Below are 23,765 nucleotides of genomic sequence, written 5' to 3' on the forward strand. Positions count from 1 at the left end.
TATTGAAAAAACCAGATTTAAGCGCACATACGGGTATAGGGACAGAAAAGGCGACTTTGTTTTATACTATATAGTGATTTCCTTAAATAGAGTTGACAATATATGTGCATAATTGAGATGGTTGGTTCAGCGTACGTCACAACGACCGAAATCGCCATAACAGTCTACATAAATCAATGCCATTTCGATCTTGCATATGAGTGTTATTTTCAGATTGGGCTTATTCTATGACCATATTCGCTTAATTAGTCGATAGCTCAGGATTGTGTGCATTTATGCACAACTCACTCGAAGAACTTCTTATAAAATTAATCGCTTTATAGATTTTTTGGTACATATATATTATAATCAATATATATAATCCTTAATTTAAACAAGGTCCTATTTAAACGTTGAAGATGACAGTTGTTCTGGATGAAATGTTACTAAATTATTATATATTTCGTTTGCTTAGGGATAATAGGCGAAAATACATTTTTAAAACAAAATTTAATGCAAAGCAGAATTTCTTGCCCACTTTCAAACATCGATAAACTTACTTTTGTTGTTGAACCAATAAAAAGTTTTAAAATATTATATAGATGCACTCAAGCACTTAATCACCACACTAACGAGCAAAAAAATTAATTCATCAATATCTGGATATTTTTCATAGTTTTACAAAACCTTTCAATGATCATCCTCATCAATCCATAGCCGACGCTGTGGAGATATTACTTCTCAACCATTACACTGCTGTTGGAGCCGCAGAACATTAAACATTCTTTACTAAATCTCGCCTACATTTTCGGAGCTGTTTGCTATATGTTCCATCCAAAAGCTCGATTTCACCACATATGTTTTTTCATTCGGCAGATATGACCATAACATTGTAATCTGTGCGCCTGAATTTGTTCACCGATTCTGCCCCTTAAACGAATTAATTTATTTCTAATGCGATATACGATCTAACAATAATTTGGATGAACTCTGGAAATTGGAGAAAAATATGCAGATTTTGCCTTAAGCATCGCTAGCTCACAAATGTCAGACTATAACAGCGTCCCAAGTCTCGAAGACATAAAATAATTGGCAAAATAAGCGTTCCAAACAAGCGTTTTTTCTATAAATATAATTTTTCATTTCCACACATGCCATCTTAGAGCAAAGGCTCCTGTCGCTTAGCCAATACGGTTTTTGACGTGACCACATTCTTTTACAGTAATATTGTATGAAATTGATTATTTTCTCCTTACTTCTGGACTGTTATATTGTTTGTTTATTGTTTCTATTTAACTAACTAAGGTTTATCTGGACTGGCCCTACTATTTAAAATGAGTTTCGAATAACGCATTACGCATTACTGTATTACTCCCTATACTAGAGAGAAAAAAACTAATGCCAACTCACCAGTTAGGATTTATTAACAAGCATTCTACAATTAACCAGGTCCAGAGAATAACAGATGTTGATGAAAAAATTATCTAAGTAAAAAAATATGCTCAGCCATATTCTTAAATGTATCACAAGCCTTTGATAAGGTTTGGCATGAAGGCCTTATTTATAAATCACAGAAAATCTTACCAAAATAACACATCGAACTACTAAAATCGTACATTACAGCCAGAATGTTTAGAACTAAACAAGAAGAAGCTTACTCTACAATAAAAGAGGCTAAAGCAGGTGTACCACAAGGAAGTGTACTGGGGTTAATGCTTTATCTACTTTACATTTGTGATATACCACAAATGGAAAATATTGCAATGGCTACATTTGCTGATGATACTGCGATAATAGCTGTCGGAGACAATAGTGAAGAAGTCACACGAAAATTACAACAGGCAAGTGACAATATAAATAATTGGACACAAGCTTGGACAATAAAAATTAATGAAAGTAACTCTGTTCATGTGCAGTTCACCTACAATCACACCGTACAAGCACAAAAACACTAAATAATACATTCATAGCGCGACAACGCAAAATATCTCGGAATGAATCTTCATGCAAAACAACCCAAAGGGACCTATAAAGTAGAAAAGAAATGAACTGGAATTGAAATATAGGAAAATGTACATATTAAATTGCTATTATATAAGCAAATACTGAAACCTATATGGACATACGGAGTTCAATTATGGTTATGTATTGCAAAGAGTAACAAGTACTGAGAATAGATAAAACTACGGGAATGACTACTTACATCGAGACCTTCAAATACCCACAGTCGATCAAGAAATCAAGAGAATTGCAAGGAGGCATGAGGAAAGACTTCATTCTCATACAAATATTGAAATATTGCAATTTTTGGATACCACCAGAACAGGACACAGACTCAAAAGTATCAACCCATCTTATTGTGTAGTGTTGGGTAGTGAGGTGCATATAATAAAAAATACAGCAGTGACATGTATAAACATTATTTCATCAAAACCTGATATAGAGCCGATGGGTTCTTCTATTTATATACCTAGATTTAAATACCTAGATAAAGACAAATAGTCGGTTAGTCTTAAACGACTCTTAACAATTTAATAATTAAATATTAAAAAAAAACTCCCTATCCCATCACTAAGTTAGATAGTTCTAGAAGACACCGATTTTTAGAGAGAATATTGGATAATCTTAAATGCCAATTAAAGACACCTTTACCCTGAATAGAACTTACATCCACGCCTATCGCAATATTTGGCTTATTACCAACTTCCTCAATTAAACACTTCATTAATATTTATTTGTTATCAAGAACATGTTGTTATTTCTCCATATGTTGTACTAATAATAAAATCAACGCAACTCGGAATCAATTTATTTTTATTGTAGGTTTAAACGAGATATGTTGTCTGAAAAAAACACTTTGAGGTTTCGGTGTATTGATCCTCTCGGTCCCTGCTTCCATTTCCACTGATAAGATTGTATTATCTCCCTGCTTTTCTAGAATAAAAAAATACGATTGTATAGTAAGCCGAAATATTTCATGTCAATTTTCTTTATTTTACGCCAAACCATGTCTACATTATATTATAAACGGCGAAATTGCGCGATAAGGCCAGATTTTTTGAGACATTTAATATGTTAATTGAACATTTGCTGTATAAATAGTTATATTCATAAATAAAGATCCACAAATTGGTCTATTAGAATGTTATATCAGCTACTTTAATAATTTTTCGAAAGGTTTGCTAAATGTACAACAGGGGCAAAAGTCCCGCTACCATTTTGATTTCCTATAACTTTGCTCAAAAAAAGATAAGTAAGTTTGGTTATCATAAAAAGTTGATTTGGTCTTTACGTTCGTTTTTTCCTTATGATTGAAAAAATATATCGGCTAAATGGTAACCGCAATACGCATTGCAACTTCCGGCTCCTTTAAGGCACTTTTCATGACATCCTACAACATATGAGGCTAAATTTCTTCAATTTCGTGACGACTATTGTTTTTAAGACGTTGAATCGTTTGGAGCTTATTCACATAAACTTTTGATTTAAAAAAAACCCATAAGAAAATGTTTGGTACTGTCAAATCCGGAGATCTGTCTGGCCATGCTAAATCGCCACTTTGCAAAATTAGTCTTCGTGGAAAAACGTCATTCAATAATTGAATTGTTGAACGAGCTGTGTGTACTCTGACCACATCTTTCTGAAACTACATGTCCTTCTCTTCTATTTCAGATACAAGAAAATTTCAAATTATGTCTTGGTATCGTTTAGCAGTAACAGTAACTGCAACACTTTGGTTATTTTCAAAAAATAGGGACCAATGATGTTTCCAGCATGAATACCACACCAGACAGTTGTTTTTAGTGGATGCAATGATGTTTCATGAATTAATTGAGGATTTTGTGTTCCACAAAACCGACTGTTCTGTTTATTGACGTGGCCACTGGGGAAAAAATGAGCTTCATGGCTCATTATCAATTTAGACGAAAAATATTAAATTTTTCCAGACAGCCCTAGATTTGCATTACTGTACTCAACTCATTAATCAGGATCTCTCGGTAGCGATTTTTGGACTAACTGAATTTTGTACGGGAACATTTTTGAATAAGCTTTCAAAATTCGCCTTGAACTGCGTGTAGAATTGTATAACTGGGAACCAGGTCTCCGAATTGATGTTTCTGAAAACGCTGTAACACGATCGCACCATAGCCACATTTTCAGCGTTACAAGACGTTGGTTGCCTTCCAGAACGAGGCCTGTCTGCTGTCATACTGTACTGATGAAAATTCGCATGTAAATAATAAGTGGTTTTGTGAGCCACCGGACGATTAGACATTTTTGACGCAATTTCCGCTGAGTGGCAATAAAGGAATGATTATTTTCAATAAATATCGTAACTGTTTCTACTCATTCTTGTGGCGTATATTTATCCATAATAAAATATGGACGTCTAGACAACACAATGGTAAAAGCGAAACTGAGCTCGTCACATAACCAAGATGGCGCGCAATCAAAATGGTAGCAGTACTTTTGCCCCACCTGTTCCTGATCTGTTAACTAAATGCTTGAGGTTTATAAGAGTCACACAGGGCTATTTTTAAGTTTTCTTGTGTTAACCAGTTCATTTTACGGATAGTTTTGGATGAAATTACCAGTTCGTTTGTAGGCACCGTTCATCAACAACATCCAACAAATCATCAACAAAATTACTTAGGATTTTGTAAAATAAACTGGGTATTTCGATTCAAAATTATGGCGGTTAGATATAAGTTAGATAAAGAGGAAATAATAACAGCATTTATATAGGGTTAGGATTGCCTTATTGTTCCATCGTTAATGAATATGGCACAAAGTTTTTCATACCAAAAATTTCTCTTGAAGTATTGCTCTGTCTGAAACGTCTAGAGTTTCTGCTGTACTCTTCACAATCAATCGATGATTTTTCCAAATCGTAAGCTATAGTTTTGTGACCTGATTTTCAATAAGGGTGCAGTTTTAACAATTCTTCTTGTGCATATATCCAAGACCCGTACGAGCACTTTTGAATGAACAAGTAAACTTATAAAACATTCTCTTACAACACATTTACTATCTTTGATATGTTTTTTACACATTTTAAACATTTTTTCAATAATTTATTCACTGCTTGGTATCAATTTTTTTCGGTTGTTAAACATGCAGTAGCGTGACAATTTTAAATAGCCTGTACGCAAAAAATAAATTGACAGATCGAAATGAAATGCTGTTGTGAAAAATTCCGTAAAATTTTTTGTTCAACTGGGGATAAACGGATGGATTTTGTAATGAAGTAAATATCTCAATAACGAGAATTGTTATATACTAGAGAGTATTTTAAAGCATACTATAATAATATGGAAATTAATAATTTAATTTTTTATTTTCCATTTAATTAATAATTTAATTTTTTATTTTCCATTTAATTTAAAAATATGTAGTAATTTATGAACATACATTAGATTTTTAATAGAGTATCGAGCTGTTGATAAAACACTCACATCGCAATATTTGTAAATATACTTTTTTAAATTAATTACATCTTACATTAAATAGGCTTAGTACCATCATTATTTATACATTAATTTATTACTACTGTTCTGTTGTACTTCTATCAATACGAAAGCAATGCGAGTACGGGATTAATACATCATATTGAATTAACAAAAATTTCTCATATTAAAATAAAACTAATCATCTTAAGTTGAGTTAACGATACAATTATACACTAAATAAGTTTGAGAGATTTGATTAGCTTCAATCTTCTGATTTCTAGCGTGTTTTCCAGCAGCTGTATTGCTTCCACATTGCTGCGATTTAGCAAATTTGATTTCGAGGTCATCGTGCATCTGTTCGTTGGTTACGTAACGATAAGAATAGATAATTAATCGTAGAACATTCTTTAAGATGCGGTGGATTACTAGTTGGTTTGATGACTTAGTGCAAACAAATATTTGCACCCCATACGTCCAAACTGGCTTTATGATTAACTGATAAATCAATCTCTTTGATTTTAGGCCACGTTGAGAGAATCTTGCGACTAACCAGGACAGCTGCTTTACTTTGAGTTTAATCTGTTCTGCTTTTTGTTTAACATGATGTTTCCAGTTTAACCTACAGTCGAGATGTATTCTGAGATCTGTGGTCGATTCTGCTTTTATAATATAATTAGGTTTTTGTCATTTGGCCGCAACGTAAAATTGGCATGGACAGATTTGGAGCTATTAAGCTGAATTTTTCAATCTTTAATTCCATTGAGGGATTTTGTTGACCTTCATGCGAGACAAATTTTTTTTCGAAATGATATGATTCCAGCAGTAGACTTATTGTCTTACTGTCCGCAGTACTAATTTGCTCATTTTTGTATAATAGTCCCAAATGCCATACCCGGTCAAAACCTTGTGAGATATCCAGGAATATTGCGGTGCAGTATTTCCTTTCTTCGAATGCCCTTTCAACAACCTCTGTTACTCTGTACACTTGGTCGATTGTCGAGTGGTGGTTTCGAAATTGAAATTGAAAATCTGGTATTTCTGTAAATAGTTTAATATATTTTATCATCAGTTTGTCAGGTTTATTTTAAGCATAATTATTCGAGCAACCTTAAGACATTCCGGAGCAAGTTTCAGTCTCAAACAGGCATTGAATATATGTCAACATGATTTTTGATTTTCGTGGCAGATTTTTTAAAAACTCATGTGAAATATCATCAATTCCAGGAGGATTTCCTTTTTAGGATTGAGGTTGTTTTCAAAGTCTTGGCAACTTCCATTGGAGAAATTAGATATACAGCTACATCGGGCTGATTTCAATTTCCGAGTTGCTTTCCATAGAGAGTAATCTTTGTCTGTATTCGGGCTTAATTTACTTACATGTTTTTCAAAGTAACTCTATTTATATTCTTTAATCTTTTGATTTGTCTGATTACCAATTCTGTTAAATATTGTTTCCTCTACAGCATTTCTGGTAGTGTGCGATAATTTTCTAGCTTTTCGTTTTTCATATCAATTTCTTAATTTCAAGTTACCCCTTTTACCTCATATTCTGATTTCTCTCTTAATGTTGGGGTAGCTTTTTCTGCAGCAATCTGTTCAACTATATTTCAGATATGTAATTCAAGATCGTATCCATTTTTGAGTTTTCGGTTTAAACTGATTTGTTCCTGCATTATAAATATAAACGTGTCCCAGTTAGTAAATATGTTGGTAAGATTAGGTTTCTTTTTTTATCAGAATTGTCGCGCCTAGTGATAATAATACTGGAGTGTGATTAGACGATACTTCGCTCAAGCTCTAGATTTGTATTTAATGTAGTGCTTTCCGAAATATAAAAATTCTGTAGGTCTGGCACTTTTATACTATCGGTGGGTTAGTAAGTGGGTTCACGCACTGAATGATAGTTACAATTAGTAATATTTATTGCTGTTAGCAATTCGTTTCCTTTTCCAGATGTTATTAATCTTGAAACCCATGCTGTGTGTTTAGCATTAAAGTCCCCTACAATTATAAATCTTGGGCCTAATTAAAAAAATAAGTATCTGTGTTATTGTTGGATTATTTTGTATCGTAGTGACAGTATATAGCTCCTATATTTATTTCGGCTTCGTTCTTTTCAATACCAAATATCGTAGCTTTTATTTCCTCTTTTCTTATCTCGCCTTGTTGGAAATGCTGTACATTTTGTTTCATTATTGAGCTGTTCTACCTCGAGTACGTTCACTGTGTTGTACTGTCCATTGTGCATCATAACCCAGTATTTTAATGATTTTTTTTAGAATAATGAGTCTTCGATATGGGAGCTATATCTGTATTATTTGTTCTCAGAAATAGTTTTAGTTCCCGGATTCGCTGATTTAGCCCATTTTCGATGAATGTTATAATTCTTAAGAACTAATTATCTACTCAAATCTTAACTACTCATTTTTGTTTTTTTTTAATTTTTCTATCCTGTCTGACTGAAATTCTGTCGAATTTCAGTCTGAAATTCACTGAGCAATTTCATCATGTCGACGATGGTGAGGTTTTTGGGTATAGTTTCCTGCTTTTTTAACTTAATTTTCTTATCATTAGATTTTTTGTCGTATATATTTTTTACCGTTAGTATTGCTGTTTTTTCTAGTTTTTTTATTTATAATGGCAGATGCTTTTGCAGAGTTTTGAGCTTTGTCGAGTTGTCTTAATCGTTATACTGCTGACATTTTATTTGGCTAAGGTTCTTTTATTTTCCTTAGATATACTATACACCCGTTATAGTTATTGTTGAGAGGGTATCCTTTTTCGTTGCATAATGCACATCTTTTACATTGTTAACGAGCACACTTCACGCATCTAGGTTCCCTACTGCATAAATTTTAAAATCCCCAAGCTGTTGGCAATTTGTGCATTGAGGAATACTATTATATTTCCTCGGGGGTTCTACTTTGTTCTCATTTTGTACCAGAACGACAAAATAGCCGGAAGGCCTTAATACATTTTCGTCATTTGCATTTATAATTTTTTTTAACTATAGGTGTAACGGTCGCGATTTTGTATCCGTGAGCTTTTAGTTCACATTTAATGTCATCCTGACCTGCTATTGACGGTAGTCCCCTATTCTGTACCAGATACCGCTTTTTATATCGCTTAATATGTGTGGAATTCGAGTTTATTAAATTGATTATCTGTAGTATCTTTATTATGTTTCATTAGAATGGGATGTTTTTTTTAATATTTCGATAATTTGTTTCATTGAATTCATTGAACTATACTCGCATAGTTGCTACTCCTTTTATTTGTGTTCTGAATATTTTAAAATTACCATTATTAGTTGCCTTAATCGGTAGTTGAAGAGGAATTCCATTTTCTTTTAATTTTTTTATATTCTGTACGATATTTTCTGGATCTTTTGGATCTTACAAGAGAAGAAGGTCCAAATTCTGTCTATTCGGATTGTTCTTCTATCTCTCATTCTAGTTCATCCTCATCGATCAAATCCTTTTCCAAATTATTAAATCTACTAGATCATCTAACGAATCTAATTCTTCTTCAACTGACACCCTAGCATTCCTTCTTAGTGTATTTGTTTTTGACACACTGTTCAAAGATTCTATTGCCATATATTTATTGATTCGAAATATGTTTTAAAATATCTATAAAATCAGAAAGATATAAGTGTAATAACAAATAGAGAGAAAACGTATACAAAGATTATCATATTTCATTCTTACCTTTACTATTATTTTCAAATAAGTTCTGTTTCCTTATTATTTAATTTAAAAATATTCCCTTTGATCCATAGCAATCTACAAAATTAGTGCTATAGAATGATAAAATTTTACCAATAATTTACACCTTATACATTTATTTTCGCATTATCTGCCTCTAACTTTGACTATAAAATCATTGTATTAATTCAACAAAATGTAAATGTAAATAAAAAATTAACCTAAAACTGACTTCTAATCACAACTGTGGTTTTTAGAAAAAGGCGTATATAGAAAAGGATGTGTAGTTGTGAAAACCCTCAGGCTAGATTAGAACAAGTGCGCAAGTGCAGTTGTAGCCAATCGAAACTTGTATAGGCATGGACGTATAGTGGATCTGGGATCTCGCTACATTTAGTCCAGTACGATATGTCCCGTATGTGATATCGGTTATCTGTATCGGACTTTTACGCGATTTTCGGTCAGTTAATACTGTCACTGTGGAATTTATCATTAATTTAATGAATGTGAAGATATTTTTATTTAATTCTTACGAAGAAAAGTTGGTATTTAGAAAAAAGGAAAAGGTAGACGTTTACCAGATATTATTATTGAGGAATCTAGTGCAAGTAGAGGGAAAAGTTACATCTGTAAATTTAATAAGGATATTTATTTAAAAAATGAATGGATTTGTAAATATCAATTATTTGTTAACTGTTTATGTAATAACAAAAAATGCCTTGTAGTTTTTGCCCTGCTTACTTTTCTGGAGGCTACAGAGCTTGGGCAGAAAGAGATACCGATTTAGAGCACGCAAGTTTGAAAATAAAAAGACATGAATACTCTAAAATTCATCATCATAGTTGTATGGAATTTACGTTACAAGCGTCAATTATTGAAAATGTATCAAAGAGTAGGTATGTTCTATTAAAAATTATAAATTGCATTAAACTTTACAGAGCAGACATGATGAGAGTGATACTTCCCAGAATCCGGGAATATTTCGTGTATTTTTTTCCGCTGAACTAGATGTAACTCTAGCACCTAAAGAATGCTTCATTATTTAAGGGTACCTCCAAAGAAATATAGTACGAATCTTTTACAGTATACGCTTAAATTTTGTCATGAACAAATAAGCATTATTTTTAAATATGTTCGCGATAGTGGACCAATTGAGCGTTTTCGGTACTACTTAGTTCCTGAAAATGTGATGCAGAAACATTTAGTAAAACAATTTTAAGCGTTATAGATCATTTAATTCAAAATTTATCTAACAAACTGATCGCATAAAACTATGATGGAGTAGCGGTGACGAGCGACCAACATTCAAGGTTTTACTCACTATTTACACTGTCATACCCACGAATTGAATTTGCTGCTTCCACAAATAAGCAGGTATTTGTATTTCTTTAGCAATGTACAATACTTTCCTGTCTTTTTAATAACTAATCCCAATGAGTAGGATCGCTGGAACTTTAATATACGGATTAATGTTGTATACGAAAATATAAATCATCTCATTAAGATTATGAAATAGATAAAACAGAAGATCTATTCTCCAGCAACACAGTCTGTAGTGCCGCAGCCTCTATTTGCTGTTCATTAAATGATCTGATCTTCAATTTTTGGCTAATTTTTTTCCATCATGTGATGATCCAAGTAGATATACTTTTTAAGCAACTACAGCAAAGAAAAATCGAACCTACTGGAACAAAAGACGCTATCGACAATTTCGAACGCAGTATTATTCAAGTACGAAATAATATTGATAACATCATTAGTGAAGCATCAGATATAATAAGTCATATGCCACTAGAAAATAAAAGCAATCGTCCAGGCAACAGTAAATATGATCACCGAATTTCTGCTTTAGAGTTATGTAATATTATAATAAATTGTGCAAAAAATCGATTTAATTTTAAAGAACATCTAGTAGTTGCATCACTTTTCTTTTAGGAATAATTTGGAGAGCATAGCGGTAAATTTCCTGAGGATGATCTCACTTTCCTAAGATCCCTTTATCCCACATTTGGTAAAGAATCATTACGAACTCTACTATCAGTTATGTATTCAAAAAATGATTGCAGAACATAAAAGGGTACACTATCTCTTTTAAAATCTTTAATGGCAAGTAATCTCTGAGACACGTTAAAGGAGACTACACAATTATTACAAATCGCGGTAATAACTTCAATGAGAACATTAGAGGCCTAAAGGTGTCTCAAACTGAAGCGCATTGAAACGTTTCTAAGAAATTCGCTGGACGAATACCGTTTAACAGCTCTTTCTATGCTATCAATTCAAAACAGTTTAACTCTGAAATAGGCAATTTTAATGATTAAATGATTACTAAATTTACCAACAGTAAATAACAAAAGCAATTTTATAAAAAAAAAATAGGTAAGTTTTTTAAAAAAATTCAGAACAACTTAAAATTTTCATCAGGAGCCGCCACTGACAAACTGCGTGACAGAGAAAAACGAAAGAGCAAATTTAATAAATCCCGTCGCTTCTTACAATGTATATCACTTAAATTTTAAAACGCGGAAAGTTTAAGCTGAAACATCGCCAAAACTTAAACCAGGCTTGAAACTTTCTGACCAATATTGCAATAACCTTCCGGAAGCGTCCGTTAAACCAGTTCAACCGACGTAAATATTGTCCAAATATATTTATCTTAACGAGCTCAACAAGACCATTCAGCACTTAAATGTTAAACAGTTTCGCCGCAAGCCTTCCACTTTACTGCCAATAAAGATCCTCATTTTATTAGGTGCCTAAGAAAAAGTTTATGAAACGGGGGAAAAAAGAACCAATTTTTCTTATCTGTATGTCAATGTTGTTTCAATGTTGGGAATATATTTGCTTTTCATATTTGTATTTGGTTGGAAAATCGAATAAGAATAGGAAAAAAAGATATACAGTTTATTATTATTATGAATAATTGATTATATTTCGCTATAAGCAAGAAAAATCTAAGCTACGTTAGTTAGATATCAAAACAATAAACAATGTTAGTTATAAACATTAATAATGAGTTCTGGATTCTATAGGGCTTTAGTTCTCTCTCTATTTTTTCGAAAAACAATGCTTGAGGTATTAGTAAATAGAGATTAGTATATACATTTTAGATTACTAGATGCCTCACACAAATATAGGTTGGGGCAAAAGTACCGTAACTACTTTGATTGCATTCCATCTTGATTGTATGACGTTTAGCTCATTTTTGCTTTAACCACTGTGATGTGTAGACGTTAAGAATAAATATACGCCACAAGAACGAGCAGAAATAGTGACAATATTTATTGAAAATAATCGTTCCATTATTGCCACTCAGCGGCAGTGGTAGCGGACCTTTTACCCACCCTATATAAACTGTTAGGTATCATATAGTGTCATATAGTATCATATTTTATCTTAAAATCTATATATTAATAGACTAAGAGAATGCTGCCTACTTTTTGAAGAAAACGGAAGTACCAAGAAATTTGGCACCGTTAAAACGTATATGAAGGAAGAAATGATAGACAAAATATTTCTATCTCATATGCGCAACAAATAAGTAAATCAGAATAAAACGAAATACACTCAAATCAAGCTGCCAGAAATAACCGTCAGATCGGTGACACAAAATATATAAACAAACCCAGCTTGTTGCGGTACGGTTTAAGAGTTTAGCTGGCCGACAGTAACTAGGATCGAATCTCACTGGCAAAATAAGCAAAGAACAATGTGATTTTATTCAGAAATTTAGATAAAGCCTATCAGTCTGGTCTATTTATTGTTTTTGTAATATATTTTTAAGGTTAATAATATATATAACGTATAAGGGATATAATATGAATTTAAAAATAAAGTAATGAAAATAAGTAGGAGTTAAAATGAACCAAACTACATAATTTGCATAGACGGAATACATAGATCAAATAGAAGAAATAATGAATTATTAACAGTACATTTGTAAACATTTTAAAGCATTGATAAATATTAAGGTATTTAATGATTAGTGCAATAAAATGTGTGACCATATGACATTTTATTCTTTGAACCTTGTATCAATTATTTTGATTATTTTTTTGTAGACCTGTGTTTTTGGAACATCAATAGTAGTAGGTTATTTTAATATACATGTGAGAGTTGAGAATTGGTTCGTGCTAAAATGATAGAAACTAACAGAATTACTTATGGTTTATTGGAGTGATTGACAATTTACAGTTGGCGAGCCCGTAGAAGAAGAGAGCGTTCAGTTTCTTTTATTCCAGAAAGACCAGCTAGAACCAAATGGTATTTTTCTGATGTCGTTTCAGGTTCGGGATAGTAAGTGTTTTGTGGGCGACAGAGACACTGGGTCACGACTGGGATTGTCGTAGTTGGTTTACTACCGAGGTTTGTCGATGGGTAGGGATTTTATCAAGTTCTTATCGTATTCTAAGGTTCGTATGGAGAACCTTACACTGAGCATGTTCGGAAACCCTTCACGAACGGGATACCTGATTCGAGATGAGTGTTGACATTCCTCATAAACCATGGGGCATTGAGTAACGCGGGGACTTTTTTGGAGTGGAACACTTGGAGTAGTTCAAGTTGTCCCTCAGAGACATCCTGTACCACACGTGTGCTCAGTAGAGGCAGACTGAACGGAATAGCATTTTATACAGAGTCGTTTTCTGGAGGATTGGCTTTACTTTTTCTGCAGAAGAGTGTGAGGGGTAGACTGTACACGCCATTACCTTTACAGATAGCGTGCTGGATTTGGTCTGATCATCGGAACCTGTGGTCGAACTGGAGACCGAGGTATCGTACTTTCTGGAGCCAGGGGATAGGGACTTTATTGATTTGGAAGGGATAAGGGCAGAACTCCTTCTTGCGGTGGAACAGAATAGCCTGAGTTTTGCTCGGGTTAATCTGCAGCTGCCATAATAAGTACCACGCAATCCCCTTGTTTAGTTGGTTTTGAAGTCTGTCGCAGATGGCGTCGGGGCTGTAACCGGTGGTAAAGAAAGCTGTGCCATCTGCGTAAAATGCTGAGTGGGAATATTTATGGAGTGGGAAATCAGCCATACAAAGGTTAAACAGGTAACAACTTGCGGGACTCCTAGATAGGATGGTGTCGTAGTGTTTACAGGTCCAGCTCCATTGTTGGGTTTTGATTGAGGGCGGGACTTGGGTGTTTTTTCTTTTAATATAGGGAATTCCATAATTCTGTAATATCATTTTGTCTGCTGCGAAATACCATACTATTTACAAAGATCAATTCAGATTCTTGTTATCACTAATTATTCTGATACAGGATAGATACTACTATAGATTACTGCTGAAGTCACATTTCAATGTCAACATTGTTTTATTCATATAATCTCTGTTCCAATATACAAACATATATTATTTCATACCAATATTTATGACATAAAAGTAAAAAAAGATCATGTATACTTTTAATTGATGCTCTGAAATTATTGCAGTTCTGAAAAAGATTTTATGTATGATACTTAGTTATAATATTCATTGGCTTAGAAATTTACACTTATTTATACTTTGTTGATTATTGAAAGTTCATGGAAATTAGATGTAATTAAATGCAATTTAAAAAATGTTAGTGAGAGTTATTGATATATTGAATATATTTTAACATGTTTTTATGTATAGATAATTATTACTTTAATTATGTTATATAACAAATACATTTCTGGTCTTATATTGAAAAAAACTTCAAAAACAAGTTTACTATAAGCATACTATTTTAAATCAGCTCATTCAGAATTAGAAACATGATTAATTTAATACAGCGTGGTCGAAAGTCTAGCCCTCAAACTTTTTATGAAGAAGGAATATCCAAACTTCCAAATCGGTCGCAAAAGTATGTAGAGCCCGGAGATGACTACATTGAAAAGTATGAAATGTTTATTTTGTGTATACCATTTATCTGTACATTTATTTTACATAATTATATTATTTTACATAATTATATTTGATTCCCCGTCGTATTAAATGTAATATCCTTAAAATACGAAAGAAGCAACTAATTATAAATATTTTTTAATACAAACATCTTTAATAATACAACAATATTGAGTTTACGCTAATTTATTACTATTTTTTCAAATAAATAAATAAAGCATAAGTATCCAATTCCTAAAAAAATCTAAATAAATAGAAAGTATATATTATAGTCGATACTCGAAGTTGGAGTCCTCGAAGTCTCAAAACAGCAATGCGAAATCAGTTTATTGACCCTAAGTGTGCACTTGTTTATCCGCATATAAAGCCCTTGAATATATTCTTATATTGATGCATATATGAATACTAAATGAGACAAAAATAATTTCGCTTCTATAGTTTCAATCCTTCGTTATATCGCCAAACTATGTATAAGTGTAAAACTTGAAATTTATTTCTATAAAATTAAAGATTAATTTTTGTTCAATAAATCTCTTATTAACATAAAAATGATACCAGGTGAAGCATATTTCGAATGCTTCAATCCAATTAGGTTAAAGTTTAGGGCACTGGACAACCCAAAATCTGATTCCACAAAATGTAGCATTTAATTCATTCATTTAAACCTTTCAATTTTAATTTTTTTAAAATACATATTTGAAATGCTCCTTTTACCAGCTATGGATTTATCTGGACTGGCTTTAGGTCTAAAGTTTAATGTGGGGTCCGAACCACGGTCCTCAGCATTAAGCCTACCGACCGGTGAGTGACCAACTTTAGAAATCATCCCAAAATACATCCGGTCTTACCCATCCTGGTTACTGGCGTGACTGGGATTATTTTCCTTGTCGGATTTTACACTCTCGCCTAGAACATTCATAAGTTTTAAACAATTACAAACATAAATATACGACCATGCCCCAGCAGGATTCGAACCCGTGGCTATCGCAACAGTAGGAGGACCGTCCCATCGCCTATACCACTGCGCCACCAAGTTTTTATTTGAGTTAATGAGATTATCAGGACTGAAAATTATGAAGAATTTGTAGAATATTGCATAATTTATCGCGCTGAAAAATGTTGTTGCTATATTTATGTCATAATTCATGTTGATGTTATTTTAATAAAAGTAAGTTTTATATGTTTTACTAGCTTGGCAGATAACAATATAACTCACAAAACAGTTTGGGGTATATTTTATATATCTTGTTTAATTATTGAAAAATATCACTGAATTGGCTGTAATTGAAAATTTACTTACACCTTCATATCAATAATTTAAACTGTTAACAAATTTACTGTTAATAATTCATAATTTTATCTATTTCTCTTATGTGTTCCATCTATGCAAATTATATAGTTAGTCTGATTTTAACTGCTGCATATTTTCATTACATCGTTTATGTTTTCATATAGCCTATCTTTTATCCATATTTCCCAAAATTTATATTACAATAACAAAACATACACCTGGATGACATATAAATTTGCATCCTTCTTTACTCATTTATTTCACTCTACGAGCTCGCCCTTGTAGATAGCTCATCTTTAGTTGGCTTTCTATGTCTACTTTGTCTTATGCCCCACTTAAAAATTAACAACTTACCAACAACTGAAGAACTCAAGTTCTACAAAGCCATTTCATAGTTGTTAAGGTTTTTTGCAACATTCACTTTAACGTTTGATGCACAAACTAATGTATTTGTTACCTGCAATGTTGGATTAGTGCTTTTTTAAGAAACTCTATGGTCTCCAGAACCATATCAATTACGTTCAGCTCTTAAGAAAGAAAAAAAATTTCTTAGCTGTTCTTTGTTCACCAGACTTCAAATTGAATCAACAGCACATTTTGAAATTCTAAATATGCTGTAAACAAGGAGGACAGACGATTATTGTTTCTCTCGAATCTATGTTGGGATGAAATTTTCGCATATGTCGGGTTTTTCTTCCATAATTGTATATACTTTCTTTTAAAGAGGACCAATTTGCCCCACTGCAAAAAATGTGAAATATAGTTCTATGTGATCGTACTACTATTAATCGTTTTTTATCCAAACTTGCCATAACTCTTTAATATTTCCAACAATATGGTAATAACCAAAAAATAACATGAAAACTTAAATAACATGGCTTAAAATCAAATAACATCTTTTAATAATGTTTTAACGCACTAACTTTTCGGTGTAATATAATTTCAAATGTATAATTTAGGGATTTTTCTATCGATTCAAAATTGCTGGCCGGCATTCTGCGATAAAACGTTGCAAGATTTTTTCTAAGTTACGTGCCCCTAGTTGATTTCCGTGCAACAGAAACTACGAATAGTCCTATAGAGTTGGAGCTGACAGCTATTCTTCTTTAGTTGATTAGGGTATTTGATTCTATTGGAATTTATTTGTTTGTAGCGTATATTACACAAAATTTTTTGGCTTACAAATTCTTCCACGATACAAGCTTTAACCGCTTCAAAGTTCACGCCTCCAGGTGCCCCCGTTATCCTAAAATGAGAGGAAAAATTTTCGCTAAGCTCATTAATATATAGAAAATAGTGTCTGTCAGATTACATGAACGTTATATTTAGTAAATGCCATAGAAGGACTTGTAGGAAATTAACCTTGATAAACATAAACACTGGTACATCTTGTACTACTCATCAGTAACACTCTTAGCCAGGTGATCATATGCTACAAAAGCATCAATTGGGTTGCGTTTGGATATCGTAAGAATTCAAATTTTTTGTTTACTTGCTCACGTCTCCATCCAAGGAAGAAATCTCCTTTCCAGAACTCTTTGCTTATCGAGTTGCAGAACAGGGTTTTTGTTCCAATTGCCATTCAACCTTCTAAGCAATCACCAAGAACTATAGGGAAGGAAGGAACATCCTTGTATCTGAATACACACGTATTTCAATCTATTTTTAACATTTTGTTATTAATGTCCTAGAACGTCAACAATCTTCCCGTGGGCAATAAGTATTACTATATGATTTCAGTTATATAATATAACTATTCTGACATGTAGTAGATCACTTCAGTAAGTGATCTACTTTACAACTTATAATCTAAATATTATTCTAGATACTATTCTAACTTATTTTAAAGACCATCCTAACTTATTCTAAAACCTATTCTACCTTATTCTAGAGACTATTAAATCTCACTCTATATATCTATTAATTGTTTTGCGTTTGAGCCTAGGCACTTCACTGTCATCGCGCACACTTAACTGTTTGGCGAGTGCATTGGGATGCACTGATAGTCTTTCAGAGTACTTCGTACTAACAGATCGAATCACACTAGCTGTGGGTTCTATGGAGATATTGCACTGAATCAGTTTGTTGGACACGTGATATGGGGCATCGACGATGACTCGCAACACTTTATTCTGGAACCTCTGGAGGATATTTATGTTAGATTTGCTAGTAGTTATCTTAGACAAGACATCATAATACTCATTTCGTTTTCTACCACGTTTTTAATATTTTGTACCACCTTTTATTTTTTGTATCACTTTGTAGTAGCTTTTTATAACTTTTTAATCTGATATCTCTTATTTTTTAACTGCAAATGTATTGCTAACAATTAGTAAGTTGTTCATAAATAAATAAATTAAGAAAAATGACGTCTTTACGGGTTAATTTATGTAAAGAATAGTTAATATACTTCTTATAATATTCTGTTTGATAATATATTTTTTGATTCAACGTGTATCCATTACTACCCCTAACAGAACACATTTTCAACGGTGCACAGTTACAGTAAAAATGCCAATAATAGCATAAGAAAAACTACTATAACTGAATAAAATCGATAACGCAAGGACCCGAGCAAATTTATTTACCAATTCAGCGCAGGAAGTCTTGCAATAAAAATCTCGTCGTTTTCTCTCTCGTTCGCCAACCACAAAAGAAATGAAATCTTATATAAAACCTCGCGCTTCCATTCTCTCGGATATGGAAAAGCTATTGGGAAATATATTTTCCACCGGAAATTCGATATCACTTTATTCCGACGACGCAAATGAATCATATAATTCTATCGTCAAGGGTGAACGAAACCATAAAACGGTTAATGGAATCAAGACTTTAGAAACATTCATCCCTTAACGATTTTTGTTTCCAAAGAGAAGTTATCAGAATTACATGGTTGATTGATTGTGATCAAAAATATACTAAAATATTAGCAGATTAAGATATTTCAGGTGGTATTCCTGTATATAAATTTAAAGAATAGGTTTTATCTTCGTATTTGCATAGCCTAAGCCTCTAAGAATATACTCTTAAGAGAATTTTTCAAAATTCAGATTATTTTCAGAGATAAAATTATTTACTGAGACTTTAGGAGGTATTTTAGTTTATAACTTTAAAAAATCGATTTGTTTCTCCATATTTTTAAAGCCTAACTCTTAAGAGGATTTTTTAAAATTCAAATTATTTTCAGAGATATAACTGTTTAAGTGACGAGACATCTAAGCCGGCTCGTAACTAACCTGAAACTTTAAAAGGTATTTTAGTTTATAGATTTGAAACAATCGATTTGTTTTCGGTGATATAACTGTTTCCGTGACGAGGCATATAAACAAAAAAAAGCTTGTATCGAACATGAAACTTTAAGATGTATATTTATTTATGATTTTGAAAAAATTGATTTGTTTCTTCATATTTTCAAAGACTAACCATTTAGGATTATGCCTTTAAGAGCATATTTCATAATTTAAACGATTTTGCTTCCACATATCCAAACAGTTCTTGATGGAATATCCTTCTAGACCAGCATATCTATTATAATAATTCTATGCTACCCCCATATCAGCTCGATTGGATTGAATACACAGTGATAGGGAGGTTCAGCCATCTGATCTACTGTATATCCTTTTTCGGGCTTATTTCTAGAATAAGTAAATTATAAAACAACTCAATAAAACATGTCATTTATATTTAATTACTAAAAATTTGAAATAGTTCATACTTTAAGATCATTTCTTCAAAACTTATTTTATGTACTTTAAGCCATTCCTTAATTGCAGTCTTTGTTGGTGCACTTTTTGGAATCTTCTCCATTAGTGTACTAAGATATGGTGAATTGTCCATAACAATAACTGATTGTTCCTCCAAGTTTTTTAAAAGTTGATTTTCAAACCACTGCAAAAACAAGTTATGGTCCATTTCTCCATGGCCCAGCATGAAGTAGTTGTTCATGACATATTGATATGTCCACAAGGAATTATTAATAAATATTATGACTAATAATACCTAATCAATTGTTTTATCCAATGTTTACCTTTTTCCATCAACGTTTATTATCTTAATACTTTTTATTATCATATTGCCTGCCATGAGTGGACTCAATGTCGCATTCTGAAATATCCATATCTCACCTAAATACAAAAATCTAAATAATATGTCTTCCTTGATTTAATTATATGCTTTTAAAAATTGTATTATTTTAAAAGCAATGTCTGGAAGTTCCATTAGACAACTTCGTAGGTTATCTTTACACGCTCTAAATCTTATATTACATAACTCTGTAATAAGTATGGATAATTTATAGACAGTTTCCTCTGAAATAATTGTATAAAATTATGCTAATATTGAAAGAACTACTCACTGTTTTATATATTTCAAATATCTGATATCCGAGGGCAAATACCAAGCTGATCTTGATTTATCCATCTCCCATCATCACTATTCATCACCCGCTACGACCTATGAATATTATATTATTCATTTTTTGAGATATATTAATGACCGTTCCCATATTAAAATTCAATGCAGCTGTAACATGCTAAAAATATGTCCAATCAAAACCGTTGAAACCTAATATTTAATATGTATTTCTCTAACGAATTTTACTGGCAAGGAAAGCATCCCTTTCCTGTCCGAAGCAACTGATCAGAGATGCAATTTGTTCTCTCTGGCTTCAACAATCAGATTAATTATAATCAGCGATTTGAGATTTGTCAAAAACAGCAAAGCGTTAAAACACGTTTGCTGGTTTTTATATAATAGGTCAATAAACGGTCAATAGAAGTCCCCGGCCTACCATAGTAAAACATATTTTTTAGCAAAATTAGTTTTTTTATTAAACATAATTCCCTTCAAGGGTGATTATAGAGACCCTTCAACATTTGGATACCAATTTTGTACTACGATTTGTCCTTTGTTTCAAAGTAGGCCTCAGTTTCGGCGATCACCATTTCATTCGACGAAAATTTCTTACCAGCTAGCATTCTTTTGAGATCTCAGAACAGGAAATAGTCACTGGATGCCAGATCTAGAGAATACGGTGGATAGATGGATCATTGCCATCGTTTTCACTGGCATGTAACACGGTGCATTGTCTTGTCGAAGCAGCACTTTCTTTCGGCCTTTTCCGGCAATTTCGTCCAATAACGCTATGTAATAGACACTGTTGATGGTCCTTTCTATTTAAAGGTAGCCCATCAATTAAAATACCATAAACCCAACAAGCAAAATCATTCCATTCGCACTACCACGCTTTGGAGCGGGTTCATCGTGTGCAGTCCACTTGGATGATTGTAGATTGGACTTCTGAGTGAATGATGGAGCCATGTTTCATCCAATCTCACATAACGATGCTAAAACTCGGGTTTATTATGCTTGATTATCTTCAAACACTGCTCCGAATCATCAACTCGTCATTGTTTTTGGTTAAAAGTGAGCTCGCGCGGCACCCCCTTTGCACAGAGCTTTCTCATACCCAAATAATGTAATGATACGATGTACGAATTCAGTTGATATCTTTAGAGTGTCTGCTATTTTATTCAAAATCAATTTACGGTTATTCAAAATCAATTTGTAGATTTTTTAATGTTTTCGTCGGTAACAAACTCTTTTGGGCGTCCATTGCATTCATCGTCTTCGGTGCTCATTTCACCACGTCTAAACTTAGCATACCAATCCTTGATTGTTGATTTTCCTGGGGCGGTGTCCGGAAACTCGGCATCAGGCCAAGTTTTTGCTTCATCTGTATTCTTTCCCTTTAAAAAGCAATATTTTATGAACGCGCGGAATTTCTTTTTATCCATTTTTTCATAATAACAAAAGTTGCTTCACTCAAAATGCTATAATTCACAAACTAATGATCCGACAGCTGTCAAATTTATACACGCATCTTTTGAGTGTTAGAGCTGACCAAAAATGTATGGATTTAAATCTAGTCGCGTCATCTATGTGTTAGGCCGGGGACTGTTCCGGTTACCTATTACGTAATATATTTAAGAATGTTGCAGATGTTTGAAAATACAGCCTGACTCTGAAACGAATTTAGAAATGGCTACAGGTAATACATTAAATATATTGATGACGTAGCTTCACTGCTTCTTTGGATAGACTATATATGGCATTTGGAAACCGTGTATCAATTATTTTTATTATTTCATATTTCATATTTATTCATTGAAAATCAATAGTTAATTCAAAGATTTTAAATATATTCCTTTAACATACATTTCCAAATTGGAAAAAATTAATTACCTAATTGCATTCATCGTTGTTTTTATTTACGTCTAAAGTCAAATATCAAAATTGTTTTATTTGTAGTGATCGCTACTACTCTATAGGTCACCACGCATTCACCTTCAGCAAGTCCAATGACTGACTAGGCAAACATTCCTATATATTCATATATTCTTTGTTTTAATATACAAACATGCATTACTCCATTTTAAATTTAATTTTTAATTTTTTAAATATAAAGAAAGATCACGTATAATTATATTTGATGCTCTGGTGTTACAGTTGTGAAAATAGTCTTACTTATAGTACTTTGTTATAAAACTCGGCGGCGTCGAATTTAGAATTTAATAATTTGTTGATCATTGAAAGTTAATGGAAATTAGATGTAATTAATAATACAAAATAGTTTGTATACATTAAATATATTATATTTTAATATATATTTGTATATAGCAACCAGGCTGGGTAAGACCGGATGTCTTCTGGGATGATTTCTGTAGTTGGTCACTCAACAGTCGGTAGGCTGTCCACCAGCTTAGGTTCAGTCCAGATAAACCTGTAGTTGGTAAAAGGAGACTTTAAAATATATTTTAAAAAATATATACGGACATTAATTATTTTAATTAATGTTATATATCAAATACATTTCAGATCTTATATTGGAAATACTGTGAAAGCAAGTCTTAGTAACAATCATTTTTAAATTAGCCTTTTTGCTTTATTATGAAAGAAAAATAATTAATTTAATACTTTCTGGTCGAATTTCGACAACCAGACCATCATCAGTACATATAATACATAGTAGCTTAATATTAAAGTCTAGAATTGAACTAGTACAAACAATGAGTATCCAGTTCATTGAACATCTAGTATGAACAACTGAAACAAATATTTTTCTTTTTTCCAGATAATCTCCGTTATTCGAAAATCGTCAATGAGAACGCCGAGGAATATGTTCATCTTTAATTTGGCAGTGGCAGACTTACTTCTGTGTACCGTTACAATGCCGCTTACTCTAATGGAAATCCTAACAAAATACTTTCCATTAGGAAATTACTTGTTTGTCTGTAAGCTCATTGGTATACTTCAAGCAACAAGTACTTATGTGTCTACGTTGTCTATCACCGCCATTGCCCTAGACCGATATCAAGTAAGTGCTCCTGCATTATATATAGCAGTAATTTATTAAACAAGACTAACGTTTCTCATTGTCATTCGCTGATAAGGTATTATTTA

At 32.5% G+C, this 23,765-nt stretch overlaps 1 protein-coding gene across 2 annotated transcripts in view; it reads left to right on the top strand.

Moving 5' to 3' along the window:
• NPFR (Neuropeptide F receptor) overlaps window positions 1-23,765 on the top strand; it is a 245,932-nt gene that overhangs the window by 144,879 nt on the left and 77,288 nt on the right. For both annotated transcript variants that reach the window (XM_076409734.1, XM_076409733.1), the window contains one exon: window positions 23,437-23,679. In XM_076409734.1, the coding sequence (XP_076265849.1) occupies window positions 23,437-23,679 (243 nt within the window). The remainder of the gene's footprint in view (window positions 1-23,436; window positions 23,680-23,765) is intronic.

Source organism: Rhynchophorus ferrugineus, unplaced genomic scaffold (genome assembly GCF_030347505.1).
Source record: "Rhynchophorus ferrugineus isolate W39M unplaced genomic scaffold, kcgeb_rfMv2 rfM7, whole genome shotgun sequence".
NCBI lineage: Eukaryota > Metazoa > Arthropoda > Insecta > Coleoptera > Curculionidae > Rhynchophorus > Rhynchophorus ferrugineus.